This window comes from Asterias rubens, chromosome 5 (assembly GCF_902459465.1).
Source record: "Asterias rubens chromosome 5, eAstRub1.3, whole genome shotgun sequence".
Taxonomy (NCBI): Eukaryota; Metazoa; Echinodermata; class Asteroidea; order Forcipulatida; family Asteriidae; genus Asterias; species Asterias rubens.
In genome coordinates, this window is record NC_047066.1 from 20,082,692 (window position 1) to 20,103,594 (window position 20,903).

Genomic DNA, 20,903 nt, shown 5'->3' on the forward strand with positions numbered 1-20,903 from the left:
ACATTGGCATCCCCCCTACCCCGCCCACACATAGCGCCCTCTCTCAAAACAAAAAATAGTGACCACGATGTCCTTTCGGAGACACCGTACTTTCCATGTGTTTGTGCAGATTTTTTCCCATCATACATCATTAAATTACCTGGCCGTGGAGGTGTGTGTCAAAAGTCCGTCTCAGAATAATGGGGGTTTTGTGTTTTGATACAAAGTCACTCTTTGCAAATAACGGTTCAACGAGCACAGTTATTTTCATGTAGACGATTGACATGTCGAGGAAATCTTGAAGCATGCCCCTCTTCAAGAAGAAATCTGGTGAGTGAAATAAATAGCTGTTTTTTCTCCCCCGCGAAGAACGTTCGTCGTGTTTGTTTTTGCTTATTCCGCCGGACGTTTCACCGGCCTTCGATCCTGCCCCTTGCCTGGCCCTGCCACCTTCCCCACGACCACGTTGCCCTCTGTGTCTTAAAATTTATGGAAGTGTAGAGCTTTGGTTCTAGTTCTAGAGACAAAAAACAAAACATGCTCAATCGTCCAGGAAGTTATTGTCTTTGGTCATTGGTGTTATTATAATAATTCATTTATTTTATAAATTCTTGTTAACCTTTTTATAATTTTACATTTTGATAACTTTCCGTAATCACGCCACCACCTTTTCACTTATTTTTACAAAAAGGATCTCATTGAAGTAAATTAGATACTATATCGAATGAAAAAGTGGTGGTGTTATACGGAAACTTTTCCATCAACATGATCAAGGGGAAAATGTCCGTATTCTCATCTGCCACCACTTTTTTTGTTTGTCAAGAAATGAATTAGTATCAAAATAATTTACTTTCAAAATGAGATGTTCCTTTTAGTTATGACCTTTTGCCATAACAATTTGGTAAATATTATTATTAGTAAAAAAGGATAATTCGAGGATACAGAAATCTTTGCTGTAAGGATGTAGGCATCCATTACTTCTACAACTACATGTATGAGATGATAGCCGAACGAACCTCATACTCATAGATAGTTCTAGGAGTATTAGGCATCTAGGACTCAAGCCTTGGCTCTTGTTTTGTTTTTGGTAGAGTAGAATGCACTACCATCCCATCTTTTGGTGAAGCAATAATGGTTAAGTAGCCTTACTCGCTCATCAAGGGCACAAGTGTCATGACTGGGCTTCAAACCCATACTCTGCTGCTGAAAACACCACAGGTTAGGTTCAGTGAACTAGACCACTCTGTCACGACATGGCAACCAAAAACAGACTGAACATGTTTCATTCATTCATAGTTTATACTAATTATTATTTTTTTCTTAACTAGCAAGTTGCAGTGATTTTTGTGTAGAAACTGGGTGTAGCATTTTACAAAGGAAAGCGGTCACTGTTCTTACAAATCCAGTAATCCTGGTTTGCTAAAACTAAACATAAAATTACTTTTTCCATCGTGCAGAGAAGAGGCAGTCACCAGCCAAAACACCTAAGCACTCCCAAGCAACTCCACAAACTGCCACCTCCAAATCCCCACCGTATCCAACCCAAAGAAGACCAGTAGAGACTGGTACGAGTCTACCAAATGGAGGCGCTTTAGCACAAATCAGAAATGACCAGACTGGTGAACAGAGGAAAGGCAGTCTTGGAAAGGAACCTGTTCTGAAGCGAGAGTTCAGCGATGAGGATAGCAAATATGGAGACCTTGGAACAGGTAAAGAGTCAGGTTGTGCATACCATGTTTATTTTTCAATTAATAAAGAAACTTGACACGTTTGGTAATTGTCGACACTCGGTTCTCAATTGGTGTATCCCAACATATCTATGCATAAAATAACAAATCTGTGAAAAAAAATTGTTCAATTGGTCATCAAAGTTGCAAGAAAATAATGAAAGAAAAATTACACTTGTTGCACAAATTTGTGTGCTTTTAGATGCCTGTTCTCAGTGAGAAGTTACCTCTCTCTCAAAATCTACATTACTTCAGAGGGAGTCAGGTCTCACAATGTGTGTTCAGGTTACAGAGGAAAATGTGAAACAAATTGTAGGTATTGAAAATAATTTGTGGGGTGGACTAAGATAAGACTGTACATCCATGGTTTCATTAGGCGACATAATCTGAAAAAACGTTGAGATGAAATATTAATGTCGAAATGAAACCAAGGCTGCAGCTGTACATGAAGTAAAGACACCAACTGTAATTGTTTTTTGCACTGAGGTCCATGAATGTTGCAATTGTGAGCTTTCAGATTGTACCCATCCTGCACTTTTGTATAAATTTATATGACTATGGATATTTAAGGCCCTGATTTTCGTTCTTGAAGGGGCACAGCAATTTTCTTCTGGTAATGGGCAACTCTATGAGGAAAATTAAAATTTGTATTGGAAGTTTGCAAAGGGCACCACAGCAAAAGCACATGGCACCACGGCAGTTGCTGTGTGTGCTGTGGGTTATTTCGAACCCTGCTTACTCCTCTGTTTGTTGATGTAATCAGGTACCAAACAAGCCGTCAACTCAGAGCTGGAAACTAAATCTCGCCTTTGTCGCACCCTGCCAGAGGTACTCCACGACAATGGCGCCCTCCCCTACTTTATCCAGTTCATGCAGGCCCAGAACGTGGCCCACCTTGTCCAATTCTGGCTCGCGACCGAAAGCTTCACAACGGCATCCTGGTCGCGGCTTCGCAGCGAGTCCATAACGAAGGCTCGGGGTACCCTATCGGAGCAGACTCCCCCTGGGAAACCTGCCAGTGAACCCCTCCCGCCGGCTCTTGAAAGTCATTTCTGCGTCCCGGAAATCACTACAAACATTCCTAATTCCAGTCCGAATTCAGAACTCCAGAATACGGACCAGCTCAGACAAAACAATAACAGTAGAACTGAGAATAAAGAACTTGGTATTGAAACGGGAGAGACCAGCATTAAAACACACTCGAGGGCAAAGTCGGACTCGGTTGTTGAGATAGCTTCGACGAAGCCTACTGTGACCTCAACGGAGCATCCTGGCCACAAGAGAAACAACTCATGGAAAGGGGTAGATCCAAGGACAGGTAATGAACAACTCTTGAAAAGGAATAAAGAGTAACAACAGGCTTCGTTGAAAGGGCAAGGCCATTTTCATTTATAAAGGGTACTTCCATTGGAATGGGAAGACCAGTCTTCTCACTTGGTGCATCTCAATATATGCCTAAAATAAGAAACCTCTGAAAATTTGAACTCAATTGGTCGTCAAAGTTACAAGATAATAATAAAAGAAAAAAACACCTTGTCACATGAAGTTGTGTGCTTTCAGGTGCTTGATTTAGAGACCTCAAATGCTAAATCTGGGGTCTTGAAATCAAATTCGAGGAAAATTACTTCTTTCTCGAAAACTACGTCACTTTAGAGGGAGCCGTTTCTCTTAATGTGTTATACTTTTAACAGCTCCCTGTTACTCGTTACCAAGTAAGGTTTTATGCTAACAATTATTTTTAGTAATTACCAATAGTGTCCACTACCTTAAAGGAGACCCTGTCTTCAAGATGCTGAAATGTTTCATGTATACTCTTTTCTGTTCTGTAGCTGTTGAAAGGGATGCCTCGAATATCTTCACCCGGTATCTATGCAAGAATGCTATGTTGCCCGTTGGAATCACAGATGAAATCAGAATAGAAGTCATTGGTAAAGTACATCTTTTCCTAATATCTCTAACCACCACAAGCTATCAAAAGCCAGCTGCATGTTTCGTCTGATTCTGTTGGACTGAGTATTACCGAGTTTGTTAGAGCGTGTGTTTGCGTCCCGTTCATTTAACTTGTGTTGATTAGCAAGACACACACGGTATTATAACAGACCCATCCGAAAAATATTCCCATTTGATTGTAATGTAAACTGTTGTATTGTATTGCAGCAAAAATGTGTCCGCAAGAGGGATGGCTAAACCCTGACTGTTTCAAAGTGGCACAAAATTACGTCTTTGAATCCATGGAAACACAGTGAGTATTGAAATGATTTCCAATAAACAGTCACTTTTACATAATAACTTTAGTTTCAGCCATGATGCCGACATTAATTTTGTCCCAAATTTATCCTCTGGCCCAATGTTCATGAAGCTAAAATAACTCGGTTAAGCTTTTTTCAACAATCAACAGAATTACATTTATCGGACTGATAGCCAACATTTGAGCACAAACACAAGTGCCATATGTGTCTAGTCATGAGTTTACTGGCCTGATGCTAAAATCACTAATGGCCTTGGGCCTGCGCTCTAGTGTAAAATTCAGGCCCCTGCATAGGGAGAAATTATAGTTGATTGGTATGTTTTCTTGTGCAGTTTTTTCCAGCGGTTTCTCAGGAGTGAGTTCCACTGTAAATATCAGATTGATGTCTTAACGACTGGTAAGGCGTACCTCGCTGATATACTGTACAATGACACAGCAACCTTCTACTTCATGGAGGTATGTAAAAAACTCAGTAAAAAGATGTCTGAAATAAAAAGTATCTGATACCCTAGTTGCTGCTTCCCAGGTTGTATCATAAACTTGCATGTGATCCCTGGCTACATGACAGTTAACAGTTGTATGGCTTCTGACTGGCACCCCGAACAAAGATATTGACTGAATAGGGACGGCCAACATAGGGCTAGATATATAGCTCAGTTGGTTTAGCACAGGCATGTATAAGATTGCAAGTTCAATCCCTGCTTTAGCAAATGTTTCTTTGTTCAATGCAAAATTATTTAGAATTCATGCAGTCAGTTTCCCTTATGGTTTATTACTTGGTATATGTTAAAGCTTTTAATAAACCTCGATAAATATTGAGATAATTGAACTCGATAAAATACTCCTACTTTTTCCCCAAGAACAAATTATCATGCCTGATGATGTTGTTTTTCTATTGTTTCAATGTTTTTTTTTACCTCTAAGATGGCAGCATGATGACTTAAATGCAAAATGTCCATAATTTATGCAGTGTTCCGATCTTATTTTCATGTTATCATACATGATGTGTAGGTTAAAGTGAATGGGTATTCGGTTTCATCTTTGTCTTAGTACATGGAACAGGAGGGTGCAGTGCATCTATTACAGTTCTGGATAGCAGCGGAGAACTTTCAGAAACATCTCCTATCTCAGCAGGGGCAGTATGATAGTGCAGAAGCACAGAGTGATGCCATGGTGCTATATGATCAGTGAGTTATCTATTACTATTGTGTATAACTCCCCAGCCCCCCTTGTGCACAGCCACAATCATTGGTACACCTTTTGTACAGAGACACCAAATTAACAACAGACAAATGTTGAGTAACTCAGTAAACTCCCACAAGGGGATATAAACACCAATCTGGCAATAGCCAATCTCTCTCATACAAACATTGGTTTATGAATTGCACAAATCAAACTAATTCTGATTCAGTAACTAGATGACAATACTTACATAATATACTTACATATTATGAGTTCTAGTCACTGTAAGTCATCAGTTAGCTTGGTAGGATTCAAACCCACAACCTTGTGATTGCAAGTCCTGCAGTCTAACCACTGGACCACAGTTAGCTTGGTAGGATTCGAACCCACAACCTTGTGATTGCAAGTGCTGCAGTCTAACCACTGGACCACAGTTAGCTTGGTAGGATTCAAACCCACAACCTTGTGATTGCAAGTGCTGCAGTCTAACCACTGGACCACAGTTAGCTTGGTAGGATTCAAACCCACAACCTTGTGATTGCAAGTCCTGCAGTCTAACCACTGGACCACAGTTAGCTTGGTAGGATTCAAACCCACAACCTTGTGATTGCAAGTCCTGCAGTCTAGCCACTGGACCACAGTTAGCTTGGTAGGATTCAAACCCACAACCTTGTGATCGCAAGTCCTGCAGTCTAACCACTGGACCACAGTTAGCTTGGTAGGATTCAAACCCACAACCTTGTGATTGCAAGTGCTGCAGTCTAACCACTGGACCACAGTTAGCTTGGTAGGATTCAAACCCACAACCTTGTGATTGCAAGTCCTGCAGTCTAACCACTGGACCACAGTTAGCTTGGTAGGATTCAAACCCATAACCTTGTGATTGCAAGTCCTGTAGTCTAACCACTGGACCACAGTTAGCTTGGTAAGATTCAAACCCACAACCTTGTGATTGCAAGTCCTGCAGTCTAACCACTGGACCACAGTTAGCTTGGTAGGATTCAAACCCACAACCTTGTGATTGCAAGTCCTGCAGTCTAACCACTGGACCACAGTTAGCTTGGTAGGATTCAAACCCACAACCTTGTGATTGCAAGTCCTGCAGTCTAACCACTGGACCACAGTTAGCTTGGTAGGATTCAAACCCACAACCTTGTGATTGCAAGTCCTGCAGTCTAACCTAACGTCCGTCGATATATCGAAAATACTCAAAAACTCGATATTTTTTTGACATCGAAATCGCCGATGTCACTTTTATAATCATATCGTAATATCGGATTTTCGATATATATCGAAAATTTCGATGTTTTGAAAATATTTCGATGTTCCTAAATGATATCGAAAATACCAAAAGAGTGTCCGATTATTTAAAAGAAATCTGTGTTTGAGTATTAGAAAAGCCGTCGTCGTTATGTAGTTTCATCATTTTGAGTTGCCCTATTAAATAAAATACGTTTTACAACCAAGTATGTCTGCATGTTCTTTGTGTTTTCGCCATCAGCCGCCGGCCCGCCGCAGAAGTTCACGACCCCGCGGCGAGCGCACGATAAAACCTCAAAAGAAACCGCCGCTGCTGCCCTAGCCCATAGAGTATGCCTAGCCTATTGGCTGTTTAAGATGCAACTTCCCATTGTGCATGTGATCAAAATCAATGCGTCTTCATCACAGCATTATTGACTTTGCAAAAATACCCCGCAAAAACTTCCCCGAATCAACAAGACAAAACAAAATAAGGAAGAAAACAATCTTACGTTATACAGTAAAATAATCTTTCTATCAATCCAAGGTATCGTAATGGCGTCATTTTGGTCAAATAAAGCCTGCACGTTGTGTTGTTTTCGGTAAACAAGCTAACATTTCCGAGGAACTATATGCTTCGCAGACCACGCTGTCGGCGGCTATTGCGTGCGTACACCAGCGAAGACTATGCTGTTGTACGGTTTAAGCGTGCACACCAGCATGTATGGTTATTGCAATTCGGGGGGAAAACCCGTTTGCCCAAGCATGCGCAGACACATGCAGTCTTTGGTCAAGGCGGTATCGCGTGATGCACTGCGTTATTTCGACAATAGAGGGCGTTCTAGCATTCAATGTTTCTTGCCTTTGTTATAGAATGCAAAGTAAAAAGACTAAAAGCCTTTATTGGAGACTATGTGACTGCATGCTGCGTGCGTTGTATTGTGATCGCTGAGTGGTAGGTCTGTGTTTTGCGGGACTTTCTAGTGATTTTTTGTCGATGATTATCTCAACCATTTTCAACCGTAAAGGTCAACTTGATTGACACTTCTATACGTCAATGCATCGACAACTGACACCTTAATGTAGGCGAGTCACGCAACTCACAAAGGCTCTGTGTCATTTTGAGGCGGCCAATCATGGCCAATCAGGAATCGAGAATTGTGGTGAGCGTTCACCAATTGGCCAAGCCAGCGGTAGCGGCGATCATACTTTGTTGTAAAACCAGAAATAATCGGGGCGGGACTACGCAATCTGAAATTGTTTGGACAACAAACAAGTTCGGGGGATCAGACAAAAACAGGTTGAAATGTAACCCTATTAAACTGTCAGCCTATGGTATATATATTTCTACCTCCATGAGTATACCAAGTGCTGTTTTTAGGCTTCCATCTTGCGCGCGGGAAATACTCGATATATCGAGTATACTCGATATTAAATTTTCGATATATCGGTTATGGGAAAAAACCGATATCGACGAACGTTAGTCTAACCACTGGACCACAGTTAGCTTGGTAGGATTCAAACCCACAACCTTGTGATTGCAAGTCCTGCAGTCTAACCACTGGACCACAGTTAGCTTGGTAGGATTCAAACCCACAACCTTGTGATTGCAAGTCCTGCAGTCTAACCACTGGACCACAGTTAGCTTGGTAGGATTCAAACCCACAACCTTGTGATTGCAAGTCCTGCAGTCTAACCACTGGACCACAGTGTAGCTTGGTAGGATTCAAACCCACAACCTTGTGATTGCAAGTCCTGCAGTCTAGTCACTGGACCACAGTTAGCTTGGTAGGATTCAAACCCACAACCTTGTGATTGCAAGTCCTGCAGTCTAACCACTGGACCACAGTTAGCTTGGTAGGATTCAAACCCACAACCTTGTGATCGCAAGTCCTGCAGTCTAACCACTGGACCACAGTGACCTTAAGTTGAAGTCATTTAGTTTTGTCTCATCTCAATAAAAACACTACAAATCAGACTTTTCAAGCGCACTTTTGTCCCTCCAAAGATATTTTTCACTGCAAGCCACATGCCCGATAGGCTTTGCGGACTCCATACGGCTGGAGGTGGAGACTAACATTTGCAGGGAGGACGGTCCCTTACCAGACTGCTTTGCAACGTCTATGCGGAAAGCATACACCACTTTGGAAACAGTAAGTATTCACCCTGTCCTTATCATAGGTCACCTTAACCCTAAACTTAACCCTAACCCTTTAGTCGACTGTACACAAAGACATACTTGTGGAGTGTCGAGAGTGTGAGTTTGGTTCCCAATTGTGGCCCTTGTGTCCTCAAGTAAGCACTCATAAAGTGCTTTATCCTTCGAATGGGATTTTAAGATCCCTTGTTTTGTAATACACTACTGTAAAGAGAAGGGGGTTCGCCCTGTGTTTTCTGGCATATTTGATTGTAGAATATGCTGCAGCGCCTTATAAACCCCGACATCAAAAACGAGTGTCATAATTCAAACCTACCTCTGCTTACCGATCATTCAAATAATCAATGCTTTGGGATACCTGTGTATAAGTACTGGTTATTATTGCTATAATAAGTTTTATTATTTTGATTTACTCATGTTTACTACAAGTTATGTTAAAGATAGATCAAAATAAACAATTTCAGGTCTTGTTAATAAATTATTCCTGGTCTAATGGAAGTTCTGAGAACTAGTGTAGATTTTCTTACAATTTGAGCCCTATGTTGAGATTATCAGAATGATGTTATTGGACAAATTTGTGACATTCTTCAAAATGTTTCCTGCAGGTTTACTTTCCCGGGTTCATTCAGAGCGAGCTGTACTACCGCTTCCTGACCGAACTCATCAACACAATCAAGAGCGAGCACGCCTCAATAAACTCTGACCTGTCAGTGGCAGGTGGCGCAGTGGCAGGCATCGGGGCGGATGACAAGCCCAAATCCCGCAATACTCTCCTCGCGGAGGGCAACGTCAAGAAGTTGTTTGAAGAGAGTGAGATGAACATTGAGAGCCTGGATTCGAACCCGGATCTGTTGTGGCAGAGACCAGACCCTGGGTAAGTGGCAAAGAGAGGACTTGTGTATCAGACTAAAATTCTGATGGGTGAATCATTAGAGTGTGGGTTTGATTTTCGGTCATAATCCATGCCCTTGAGTAAGACACCTAACCATAATTGCTTCTCTTAACCCAGGTGTGTAAATGGGAACCTAATAGAATGAGTCAGTGTTGTGGTAACCCCATAGCACTTAAATAAGCAGCTTGGGGTGGTATGCTCCCTTGAGAGTTAAGAAAGTCCGAGGAACGGTCTCAGTATGCCTTATGAAGTATTTAGCTTTAGATGTGGGAGGAAAACCCCAATGAGGGAAAAATCACGCACTTGGGTGGGGACTGAAAGTGCCAATCCACATGCAAGGCTTTGGTCTAAGGCGAGATTCAAACTGGGTTCACAGAACAGAGGTGTAAGGAGCGAAGGAAACCGCTGAGCCAGTTTGAATGACCTTGGCTGGCCACTATAAACTTGAGCGCATTCAGCATAATGCTCCCTCTGTTGCTTTTGACCAATGTAAGAGTTAAATGTACATTTAAGGGAACCTTGGTTAAAACAATCAGTTAGTTAATAAGTTTTATTGAAATGCGTTTGTTTTCCCCTCCATCTAGGATGATGACATTTGGTAAGGTGAATCATTTAGGACAGTTTGTCCCCGAGTACGAGCCGGATCCAGAAGCCATGAACAAGAAATCCTCAGGTTAGTTCTCTCTCCTATTTGTCAGTATTTAAATTTTATTTTATGAAAGTCACTCAACACGAGGCCAGAAGGCGCTGTGCCCATCTACATGTATACAGGATTTCCGATTAAAATAATAGAATGGTTGCAAAAACCCCAGATATACTTTGCCTTCAAGTTGTTATGTACGACTGATGGAAATTCCCATATAAAATCAAATTCATTTGATATTCCTTTCTTACCAGGTTCAAAGTTTTCCTTCAAGAAACTAGTAAAAGGTGACCAGGAAGCGGTATGTATTTTTCTTGCCTTGTTTATTTTGTAAAATTGAATTGTCTCCATATTTGTTTTGTTATTAGAAGTTTAATACTAATACTGTGTTTTGGCAGGCATGATACTTCATTATTGTAAGAGCAAGGCAGCTTTCCTTATTTATAGGGCACATGATACTTCATTCTTGTAAGAGCAAGGCAGCTTTCTTTATTTATAGGGCATCTTAATCTCCATTTCTATTGGATCATTTCAAGTGTCTTGCTCATGACACAAGTTTCATGAACGGGATTTGAACCCATATCCCAATGATCGGGCAATCAGAGCTTTAGTCTAATGCATGAGAACACCCCGCCGACGAATTACATACCATCTTGGTATATATTATTTTGCAGACAAAAGAGGAAATGGCACTAAAGATAGCACAAATGATCATCAACGACGTCAACATGCAGACAGGGACGTCAACTCCACCTCCTTCCCCGTCCATCAGACCCAGCAGTGCCCAGAGGGGTGTGGCGTCTGCACCCCGCCTACCCCACGGCAGTCCAAGGGTGAAGTTCAATGAGATCAGTGAGCAGTCATCATCATGACAATACTAATAATTAGAAGGTGAGCACCCCCATCATTGGAATGGTACTCTAAAAGGTAACTAGGACATCACTTGATATGACTCGGGCCTCTATGGGAGCAATACTGATGAGGTCAAGCAAGGTCGCAGCTACTAGTTACCATTTAGAGTTTACTCATTGAAGGTTGAGAGCATCTCAAATTGAAGCTTTAGTACTAACATTCCTCATACTCGTTTGACCTGAAGAGAAACTCATGAGTTGTAGTTCTGTCACTGGTACTCACTATATCATACTTGTTCTCTGGTATCAGAGACTCGTTTGGCCTAGAGAGAATCTCCAAACAATGAGTTCTAATTTTGACCAGAATTCACACTTACTCTTTGTCCCAACACTGCAATGTTGTACTTATACGCTAACAAAACTTAGAATTTTTAATTAAAGTTAAAATTGATCATGCTCCTACTGCCAGTTACAGGATTCAAAAAGGTCTTTCGCCACCAGGCATGCTTGAGGGCCTAGTGGCTTTTATCTGCTCTAGAATTCAGAGGTTGTAAGTCGAATCCTACCCAAGTAATACTGCTGGACTCTTGATAGAAAGTACCGAGTATACAGTGCTTACATGTATCACACATTGTTTGGTAAACCAAAATGGTTATCTTTATTTTTGATGCAAGATGCCAATGTGATTTACAAGACATCTCTCAAATGTGGGGGATTATGGGCTCAAATCCCACCCAAGCAGTTTGCCTGTAAGTCTGTCTACGCAGTACTCTGAAAGCACCGAGTATACAATGCTAATCACACATTAGTGTAGAGTCAAATTAAAATAATGAAACCCATGCTGTTCTGACAAGTCAATTTAAAAGCGAAAATATATCAAAGGCCTGATGTGAATTGACATTTGCAGGTAATTGAGACAACTCCATTCAAACAGGAATAATTATTTTCAAAATGTTGTGAATTTTCGTGATGGAATGTGTCAAAAATCTTTTAAAAACAACAATACAAACTTAAGAAATATGTTTTTAATTTTTGTATGTATTGTGAATTTAATTGTTGAAGTGAAAGAATTTAATATTTGATTTACACAGTTGGTTGTTATATAATTTGTTCCGTAAGGCATCAAGATATTGCCCCCTTATTGGAAATAATACAATACTTATATTCAGATTTGAGTATTCTGTTTTAGTAACTGTTTTGAAGCACAAAAGACTTTTACTAAAACGTGGCCAAATGTTAATTTTGTCAAGCGGTCACAAAGTTCGGTATTCGAGTGGTTTCCAAATTCTACAAAACTTTAATGCAATGTGTAACAGGCAGTTGAAGTCAAATACAGTATGACACCATGCAATTATCTCAAACTGCTAATTAAAACCATGTAAACTTAGTGTTTTGCACTACAAATGCCAACAAATTTGACAATATCGTTGTGTCAGCAGAAAAACCCTGTATCTCGATTTTGCAAAACCGATGTTTCTTGCATAAAAACACCAATGGACAAAGCCAGAGCCATTGTCACTTGTTTCACACATCTGGCAGTAGCTTAATATCTTTTGCATGCACCCAAGCCACGCTATTGAAATCTTCAAAGTCTTTAAAAAAACAAATAAGTAACACGTTCAAGACAACATTGAAAAACTTATCATTCATTCCAACTGCAAAGAAAATCAACTAAGAATAAAATACTTGCCAAATTGATACAAAATTACCTTATTTTAAAAGATTACTGTAAATGTAAATTTAAAAAAATATTATCTAAACTTAACACACACTGCATTATAATCTGTGTGGTTTAAATTATTGATGAAAATTGCTTATAATTGTTTGTGGAAAAAAAACAAGTTATTTATACAACTTAATAAGCTGGTAACATACCAAAGTGTAGTGAGTTTTTAATGTTACCCATTTTTAATACTGAAAGCTTATATACAAAGTGATTGGAAAGTTCATGCTTTCATTAATGCTTTCGTTATGTGTCACAACCAAATGACATGTAATACAATTGTCTCTGATAGGAACTTTGGGACTATAGTTGGCAGCAGAATTAAGAGGTAAAATTTATATTGTTTTTACTATAGGTCTGAGCACACGTACATATCCATCTCACAACCCCTCATATTGGTAATAATAAAACTGTGTCAATACATGGCCCATTTGAGGACTGGGGCCGATCCACTCTTCGGGTGCACTCATGTCTTCATGTATGGTTGCCCGCAAAAGAGACATCAAGTCATATAGCAACTGGTCCCCTATCATTTATCTTTGATCGTGTTACATGTCTAACTAACTGTATGCAATTTACATTGAAAAACATGATTACTTTTGGAGGGAATTGCGTAAAAAAAAAATGTATTTTGACACGTGTGTAGCTTCCTACAAGCACCATACCAACGCTCAAAGGTTTTTAACAAGCCTGCTTGCAAACCAGTCACTTTTCGGAGCCGATAGTAGGGGTTAGTGACAAGAGGTTTCGATAGGCCCAGTGCCAAAGGTAGTGAGGCTGAATGGATTTACCTGGTACAGTTATATAAGCCTGCTGCCAACTGGCATCCCCATAGTTCTACAAGTTGTATGATTGCTTATAAATCATTTTTGTAAAGCAGCCCTCAAAATGCAAATTTAAATCCAATGTTTACAGTGCATTATGTCGTTATTATTTGTATAATGGGGAAACTTGACCAAGTTGGTCCCAACTTCATAAAGCTGTTAAGCAGGAAACGATGCTTAGCAAATTTGCTTCTGCTAAATGGGTGGACCCAGAGACATTTTCATGGGGTGGGGAAAATAAGGATGGTGTATACTTATGTACTTGACTTACTTACTTTGGGGCAGAGGCACACCCTTTCTCCTTGGATCCACCATTGCTTTTCGAGTCTCAAAATGAGTCTATAGTTGAAATGGCACGACTCATGAAAACTTCAGCAGGCCTGGTACTTTATGGAGGCAGTCTGTGTTGAAGTAGTGCCCCTTAAAATGTTCAAATACAAATTGACATTGCCCTTTTGTAAGGAAAAATGTATTGCATATAATTATGAGGTCACATGATATGCCCTTCCTTTATTGATGTACCAAGTTGTGAACCATGCTTCCCTTGATAAATGAATATGAAATCCATTCTTTGTACATGTATGTTATAGCTTTGGAAACGTCCCTTAATATAAGTACATGTAAATGTGTGGCCCAACATGTGAAAGTGTCGTATGCAATGTACTTCCACAGTGTAAACCTCCGAGTACATTGATGTTATGTATGGTGATCAACCCAAAATGAACAGGTTTTGTACATGTACAGCATAGATAGATAAAGATAAACAATAGGCCTATGATATTAAAATGGTCTACCCAAAATAAAATTAAAATGAATACAAATCATCACTTTGTATCTGCCTGCCTTTATTTATTTTGTCAGCTCTTCTTTAGGAACACCCTGTGTGGAAACCTTCCAGTTGGTGACTTCTCTGTGTCCTGTCTGTCACCCTTATTTTCCAACAACCCCATGTTCCGAAAAACCCTTGTGATTTACACTTTAGGGCGATACATATTTAATCGACCTCGCGCACATTAAGTCGTTGCATGCAATGGGGCACCTCCTCGTAGAGGTCGTCCAGTGTGCAGCAAGTACTTGGCTTTTGCGTTTTCATTTTTCCTAGAGCTAATAAGATGGTGGCAAGATGACATCAACACACAATTAAGGTCCATTATTAAGTTGGTTCAACAAAGCAACGCTTGAAAATTAGAGTTCTCTATAGTTGTGCATAACTTGTTCCAAGCTTGCAAAGCAGTCAATAAATTCTTCTTCAGTCATACCGTGCCTGGTGTACCAATGTACGTACGCCCTCATGGCAAACATACTCCATGCTTTGCTTAACACTCTGTCCAAGGGTTCAATAGGGGTCTGGCAGTTGCTCAACAGGCCTGCTGTCTTCTCTAACCCATGAAAAGGTTGTTCGTTTGATTGCATTGCAAAAGCTGCTGAACCTGGCACCCAGTTGGCATAGAGGGCTCTGTTCTTAAACCCTGTGGTGTCCACCAGTCCCGAGTCCTTCCCACGAATGGTGAACAAGGCAGCAATGGATTTATTGTGTTCACTTGATGCAGATGGTTTTGATGGCAGTTTCATTTGCCAGTTGATCCCTGCAAAGAAAAGTTACAAATAATCTGTTACATTATTATTCATGTAGGACTTCAAGAGGGCGATTATTAACACTTACAAAGCACCACTCCGTAAAAGAATGTGAGCTTTGAAATGCTTGATGGCGAAGGGCATCTTATTGGGGGTGAGTCGTGCAAACTTTTCAAGATTTCAACATACTTTACCTTCTTCCATAACAGAGCCCGTCACCAGCATCTGCCTGAGCCTTGTGACAAGGCTTGGATAGTTAAATGTGCTGAATGCCAAAGCAGCCTCCGAGACTTGTGGAACACTCCGCATTGTCAGGAGTTTGTAGTCCGGGTGTGGAACAAGATGCTCTAGTAGGTGTCCAAAAGAGGAAGGACGCTTTGGATTGGCGAAGTCAGACACAAGCAATGCTGGTTGCAAGGCTATGTTCATCTGTTGTGCAATGACTTTGTTCATGTCTAGGAAGGAGATGTTTTGTTTAGCAGTTATGTACTGGCCACAGATCCTCCGCATGCTGTCATTGTGGGTTATGAGAACAGCATCAGCACACTGGTAGAGATGTCCAAGTGAGAGGATGGCATTGTAGTTCTGTAGGATGACTTCCCCAGTACCATGTGGCCAGATCAGGTGGTTGAACAAGAAGGCATTGGGGTAGTTATCCTGGAGCACCTGGGTGATGCGGGTTCCAACGCCTGATCCTGTGCCCCCAGCAACACTCATGAGGGTCAGGAACCCAGCAAAAGCATCACACCTCTCTACCTCTCTCTGCACTCGCTCCAAGACCTCTTCCTCAACCCGGGGACCCTGTCCATGGAACCCATCGGCCCAGTTGTTACCAGCTCCTTGTTTCTTTGAGAACATCTGCTTCCTGTCATACTTCCAAGATCCTGACCTATGTGCTTGTGCAGCGACATTCTGCACAACTTTTCCTTCCATATCAACTAAAACTGCTCTAGCAGATGGGGCTACTCCAGGTGTCTTTCCCTCTGTATATTGGAGAAATTCATCTTTAGGGTCATGAAAGAAACGTCTGAGGCTGTCCAAGTGATAAGCTGGTTTTTTAGAAGGCTTCTCATGTTGACTGTTGATGTCAGACATAAGGGTCTGGAAGAATTGATGACCGACTTGGTTGCCACATTGCCCAAGCTGCACTGTTACAACAGACATTATGACGAGCACTTTATAAAAATCAACTTTCTTAAAGAGAATACAAGCCGTCTCTAAAAAAAAAAAAAAAAAGGAAACAAATTTCAAAATTAGTTTAATACAACTAGTGACAAACGTTTCAGAAACGAATGGAACGGGGAGTGCTTTACGTGCTGTACTTCAGTGTACTTTATTGATTACTTAAAATACATGCTCCATTTGCTGAAATGGTTAGATACAAACAAAAATCCTACTTCTACTACTACCGTACTAGCTACTTCTCCTTTGTTACTTGGCAGTCCATAAGTGAGGATATTACCAATAAGCAATTCTAAATTAGAGTTAACTTTTAAAATAAAGGACATACAGTAAGTTTCTAATTATTTACTTGAAATGAGTCATTCCTTCCCATTCCTCCCCTTCTCAATCTCAATCTCACGCATGCTTTTGATTTGTCCGTAATCTGGGCAATATCGTTCACAGTAACCGAGAGACAAGTTTAGTACGCGTAGTCAGTCTCAATTTATCAAACTTAACATACCTTCTATACATAATAAGTAGAAAGGATGATGAACAACTAGTTGGGGAAACTGGTATTTGCTACATTTGGCCGCATTTCTGAAAAAGTGTGCTAAGAAATGTCCAACGGTTCGGTGCACACGACGGAGTGTTCACTTCTTTTTAGTTCTGCAAGTAACAATCTAACATATCGCCCTCTGTTGTCGTTTCTTTGGCTTTTTTTCTGCCCCCACACCGCCCTCAACTTTAGTGGAGGATAAAATCTAGACGTTGTATAAGTCGCTAGCATCATTTTACTTGATGATGTTTTCTGTGACTGGACAACGAGGGGGATATATCACACATACCTACTTCATTGATCGCATTCAGTATTCAGCATTCCCTCATTTTACCCGCACCTTAAAGATCAAGGCCCTTGCTCATGGTTCAAGTTGACCTACGGAGTTGAGTGTCTGCAATTATCAATAATAACAACAAACAATGATTATGTCCAGTATAAAATAAATGAGGATGTATAATCACAGTGCTAAGCAGATCCGTTTGGCAATTTAAATTCAGTGTGAACTTTAAATGCTGCCTAGGCCTAACTTTAATAAAAACGTTACGTTAATTTTGAATGACAAATAATAATTATGTGCTAGAGAATCATTTCTGAACTCTAACCCCCCAAAATGTTATGGAAACTGAATTGAACACTGTTGGACTATTATAGTGACGAATGCCTGATCCAATAAAAAGCATTCATCAAAGTGCAGCCCCTGAATCAACCCATCGTGCAGTTGAATTTTGAAGGTTTGGAACGTTTTTGGGGAAATCGTTTCGCCCTTTGGTAACAAGCATAGATTTGGGCAGACAATCAGAGTATGGATCATCAGAAAGTTATTTGGCTAAAACGCCATCTGTACGCTAGTATTTTGTCTCTTAAAATGATACCGGTAGAACAACGAGCGGTTTTTTCCAAAATGGCTGCCATCGCTTGTTGTTCTACAAATTTAAAGCGCGATGCAGCGATCTTTCTCATAGTCTGTTTGCCAATAATTATTATGCTTGTATCATCAAAGTCACAATCATATCACCCAGGCCTGATATCACGGTCCCATATAACTACACCTGCCATAATAAGGGTTAATTTAACCATGGAGAAAGGCAAGATTTTACTTTGTAGCATATTAAACTGTCCAGTACGGGTTTTCCTTAAATTCTTCAAATTCAAGACGGCTTATTTACTAGCCCATCAAGTCTTGCCTCATTGTCGTTGAGGAGGTAGGCCCTATGATTTTATTCCAACAAAGTTCATCTGGAATAGGGATTTCCAGCTAACGCTAAAACCACATGCTCTGTGTTTTACATTGAATAGGTACGAGAGAACGTGTGATAACTGCATAGAATAAGAAGGCGATATACGACGAGCGTAATGACGTCTTGCCTCCTATGGAGGCCTGTACACACGTAATGAAGTCATGCGCAAAACATTTCCTGTCAATCAATGTCCTACAAGCCATACAACCCATTATTTAACCATAGTTTATAGCGGCTTGTTAGAAAGAGTCAGGGTGGTAATCGTATCCAATCCCTTAAAGCCTTTGTCAAGACACGCCCAATTAGGAGTAGATAACATGGCGTCATGATTGACAGCTTATTGTCACTGCTCATCAAGCTTGGACTGCTAATTGACTGAGGACATGGCAAACAGAATTGTCTGGCTCAAAGATAAAGAAGTGTCGTGCATATTGTTGCTTGCAGAACATTGTTGACTGGGATCATGGGTGGTGATTTGGGCACAAAAACGAATAAATGAATCATTAATTTTGCTTATCTTAAACTATGTTCCCGAAAGACGAAACTAAATTAAATTCACCTGTTTATGTATTGTGTTGTCATTTAGCCTTCGAGAAAGATTCTGCTAGGGCTGAAACGTCATTATTATTATTATTATTATTATTTTTTGTTTAATATACAATCCTTTTGGTTAGTAAGCAATTTGCAACAGCTAATAATTTATTGTAAATTAATTTTTTTATTTATTTCAGTTTTACTCTTCTGTTTATGATTGTGATTCCTGCATTATTCTTCTCTTTTTGCGTGCGTATATTGCGCTTGGCTCCACGATATTTTCCTGTTATTGTTTAACCAGTGTAAGAGATACCTTAACTAGCAAGGCCTCCATTTAAATATAAATCAACAAACTTAGCCAGAACTGTTATGGCCTATCTGCTAAGCGCAGTTTTCATGTTTCACCAAAATGATGCTATCTGACAGTTCTGAACAATAGCTTAGCAACTTGTGGTAGTCTATAAACCCTTCGTCACTTGGCATTTTGAACTGCAACAGAATCTAGTATTATTTTGTTCCCATAGGAACGGACCGTCCCATAAAGACCCTAACCGCTGGTCGAGCTCCAATTCGCACTGGTTCCCACCCATCCCGAACGGATGCATTCTACCCGTACGTCAACGTCAAAATTTATCAACGTTTGCCACCGAAAATCCCTCAGGACTCTGGAAATTATATACTTCGCTTATAATTTCTCGGCCCCTTTTTTAAAAAATATTAATGACAAGGGCGAATGTATGCAGGGGTTTTAAAACTATTTTGTTTTCTTGGCCAACATAGTCGACATCCTCCATAGAGACCAATGGGAGTATTTTTAGCCTCTCGTAGTTATGGAATGCCGGGTTTTGTTTTGTAAACAGCTTATTCAGCATGGCCTGCCCACACACCTCAGTATTTAGTATTTTAACAGTTGCACTTTGTGCCCGTTTTTTTCGTCACGGAGTCTGCATATAGACCTACCATGTATAAATGGGACATGCGGTGAGATCATTTTGATGTTTGACAGCTAAACGGTTGCTATGCTTTTTAATATATATATTTTTTCAATTTTATTTATTTGAACACGTGCCCAAAGCTGCCATTATGAAAAAAATATAAATATCTTCCTGAAGATCCAGTTGACTTGTAAATGTTTCACAGGAGTTATTTTTCCAAAAGCCATTGTTACACCATTTCAATGAAGAGTGTTCCAAACTTTAAGTTGTTTAGTTTAATTAAGACCATTCCCAATATTATTATGCTATGAACAGTTAGATAAACTGAAGCCTAATTTTATGTTGGTCAGTTCACCCATAGAGTATGGTTCACCACACAGTTATGACCATAGGCTAGTGAAATTGCAGTTGCAGCCCCTGCCTGTGGAACGCCTTGCCTCTCACCCTTAGATCACAACCAGACGTTTCTTCATTCAAATCCAATCTCAAAAACATACCTCTTCAGTCAAGCCTACCATCAATTTCCCCTTGGCCATAGCACAGTGAATAGTTTTCAAGATACCAACTCTTTATAAGATTTGTATTATTATATTTTTTGTACCATATTGATTTTTTTTAAACAAAAAAGATACTTTGTTAAAAAGACAACCCGAAGATTATCTATTAAAATTGTTATGTGTTATTGACGATGAATAACATGTCCCTATAATGAATGCTTCAGTAAATGGATTTGTTCCTGACATCTTTTATATTTAATTTTTAAGTAGTCCGAAAAAGAAAAAAGAAAGAAAAAAACTTCCAAATCTGCATGTGTTCGTGGAGATAAAAGGCCCTAAACATGTCCCATAATAACATGGCTGCCAATAAAAATCATTCGTCTCTATTTGGTGCGAACCGAAACAAGCTGAGCCAGCGCCAATCATCTGTTCACACGGGATGCCCTCTTGGCCTGGCATGACTGACGCCCGGGGCTCGAAAAAATCCCTCCCACTTCAGACAGAGGGACATTGATGTGTAATTAGGCATTATCGCGCTGTCCAAATATTGCGTATCGAAATTGAGTTGAACTTTTATAATGACCAGCCCCCATTCCTTCAGACTCGGGCGATTCTATTAAAACAAAGGGTCTTTTAAATATCTCATTGACACTTAACACACGGTGCATTGTCCTTACATGAATATATTTTTGCTTTTTTGAAGTCCATCTTTATACATAAACAATTATTTAGGAAAAAATGTAGATCATAGAAATAACCAAAAGTATAGCTCTTTGCCAAAAAGAAGTCGATTTTCAATAACCCCCTATCAACAAAATGGAAGACTCTAATATTAAAAATTCATACATGCGCACGGCGTTTTGTGCACGCACAATGGACAGGCTGATTGCAGACGATATACAATTTATGTACAGAATAATGCCCACCGAAAGTAC

General features: G+C 40.1%; 2 protein-coding genes across 4 annotated transcripts; one reads left to right on the forward strand and one right to left on the reverse strand.

The window, feature by feature from the left end:
• Nucleotides 1-151: 151 nt before the first annotated feature.
• Nucleotides 152-14,290, forward strand: LOC117290306 (A-kinase anchor protein 10, mitochondrial-like). Of its 2 annotated transcripts, XR_004519034.1 has the most exons (13): nt 152-309; nt 1,437-1,688; nt 2,470-3,024; nt 3,536-3,634; nt 3,864-3,948; nt 4,287-4,410; nt 5,005-5,141; nt 8,384-8,528; nt 9,139-9,407; nt 10,010-10,098; nt 10,323-10,369; nt 10,743-13,410; nt 13,443-14,290. XR_004519034.1 is itself a non-coding variant. In XM_033771624.1 (12 exons), the coding sequence occupies exons 1-12, from the start codon at nt 285-287 to the stop codon at nt 10,938-10,940; spliced, it is 2,025 nt and encodes a 674-aa protein (XP_033627515.1). In that variant the 5' UTR covers nt 152-284; the 3' UTR covers nt 10,941-14,290. The 2 variants fall into 2 exon arrangements, 1 of the variants encoding a protein (XP_033627515.1); XM_033771624.1 differs by having other exon boundaries at nt 10,743-14,290.
• On the reverse strand, nt 12,898-16,859 carry LOC117290307 (tubulin delta chain-like). 2 transcript variants are annotated; one of them, XM_033771626.1, is made up of 3 exons: nt 16,726-16,859; nt 15,236-16,189; nt 12,898-15,052 (listed from the first exon to the last, which is right to left on the reverse strand). In XM_033771626.1, exons 2-3 carry the CDS (start codon nt 16,134-16,136, stop codon nt 14,652-14,654), a joined length of 1,302 nt encoding a protein of 433 aa, XP_033627517.1. In that variant the 5' UTR covers nt 16,137-16,189; nt 16,726-16,859; the 3' UTR covers nt 12,898-14,651. The 2 variants fall into 2 exon arrangements, with proteins under 2 accessions (XP_033627517.1, XP_033627516.1); XM_033771625.1 differs by having other exon boundaries at nt 15,236-16,258.
• Between the last annotated feature and the right edge of the window lie 4,044 nt (nt 16,860-20,903).

Coding starts and splice junctions, on each gene's coding strand:
- LOC117290306 (XM_033771624.1), top strand. CDS start 285: ATGCCCCTCTTCAAGAAGAAATCTG. Junction 5,142..8,383: donor GCCATGGTGCTATATGATCA/GTGAGTTATCTA, acceptor GTCCCTCCAAAG/ATATTTTTCACTGCAAGCCA. Junction 8,529..9,138: donor CATACACCACTTTGGAAACA/GTAAGTATTCAC, acceptor TGTTTCCTGCAG/GTTTACTTTCCCGGGTTCAT.
- LOC117290307 (XM_033771625.1), bottom strand. CDS start 16,205: ATGTCTGTTGTAACAGTGCAGCTTGGGCAATGTGGCAACCAAGTCGGT. Junction 15,053..15,235: donor GGGCTCTGTTATGGAAGAAG/GTAAAGTATGTT, acceptor TTTTCTTTGCAG/GGATCAACTGGCAAATGAAA.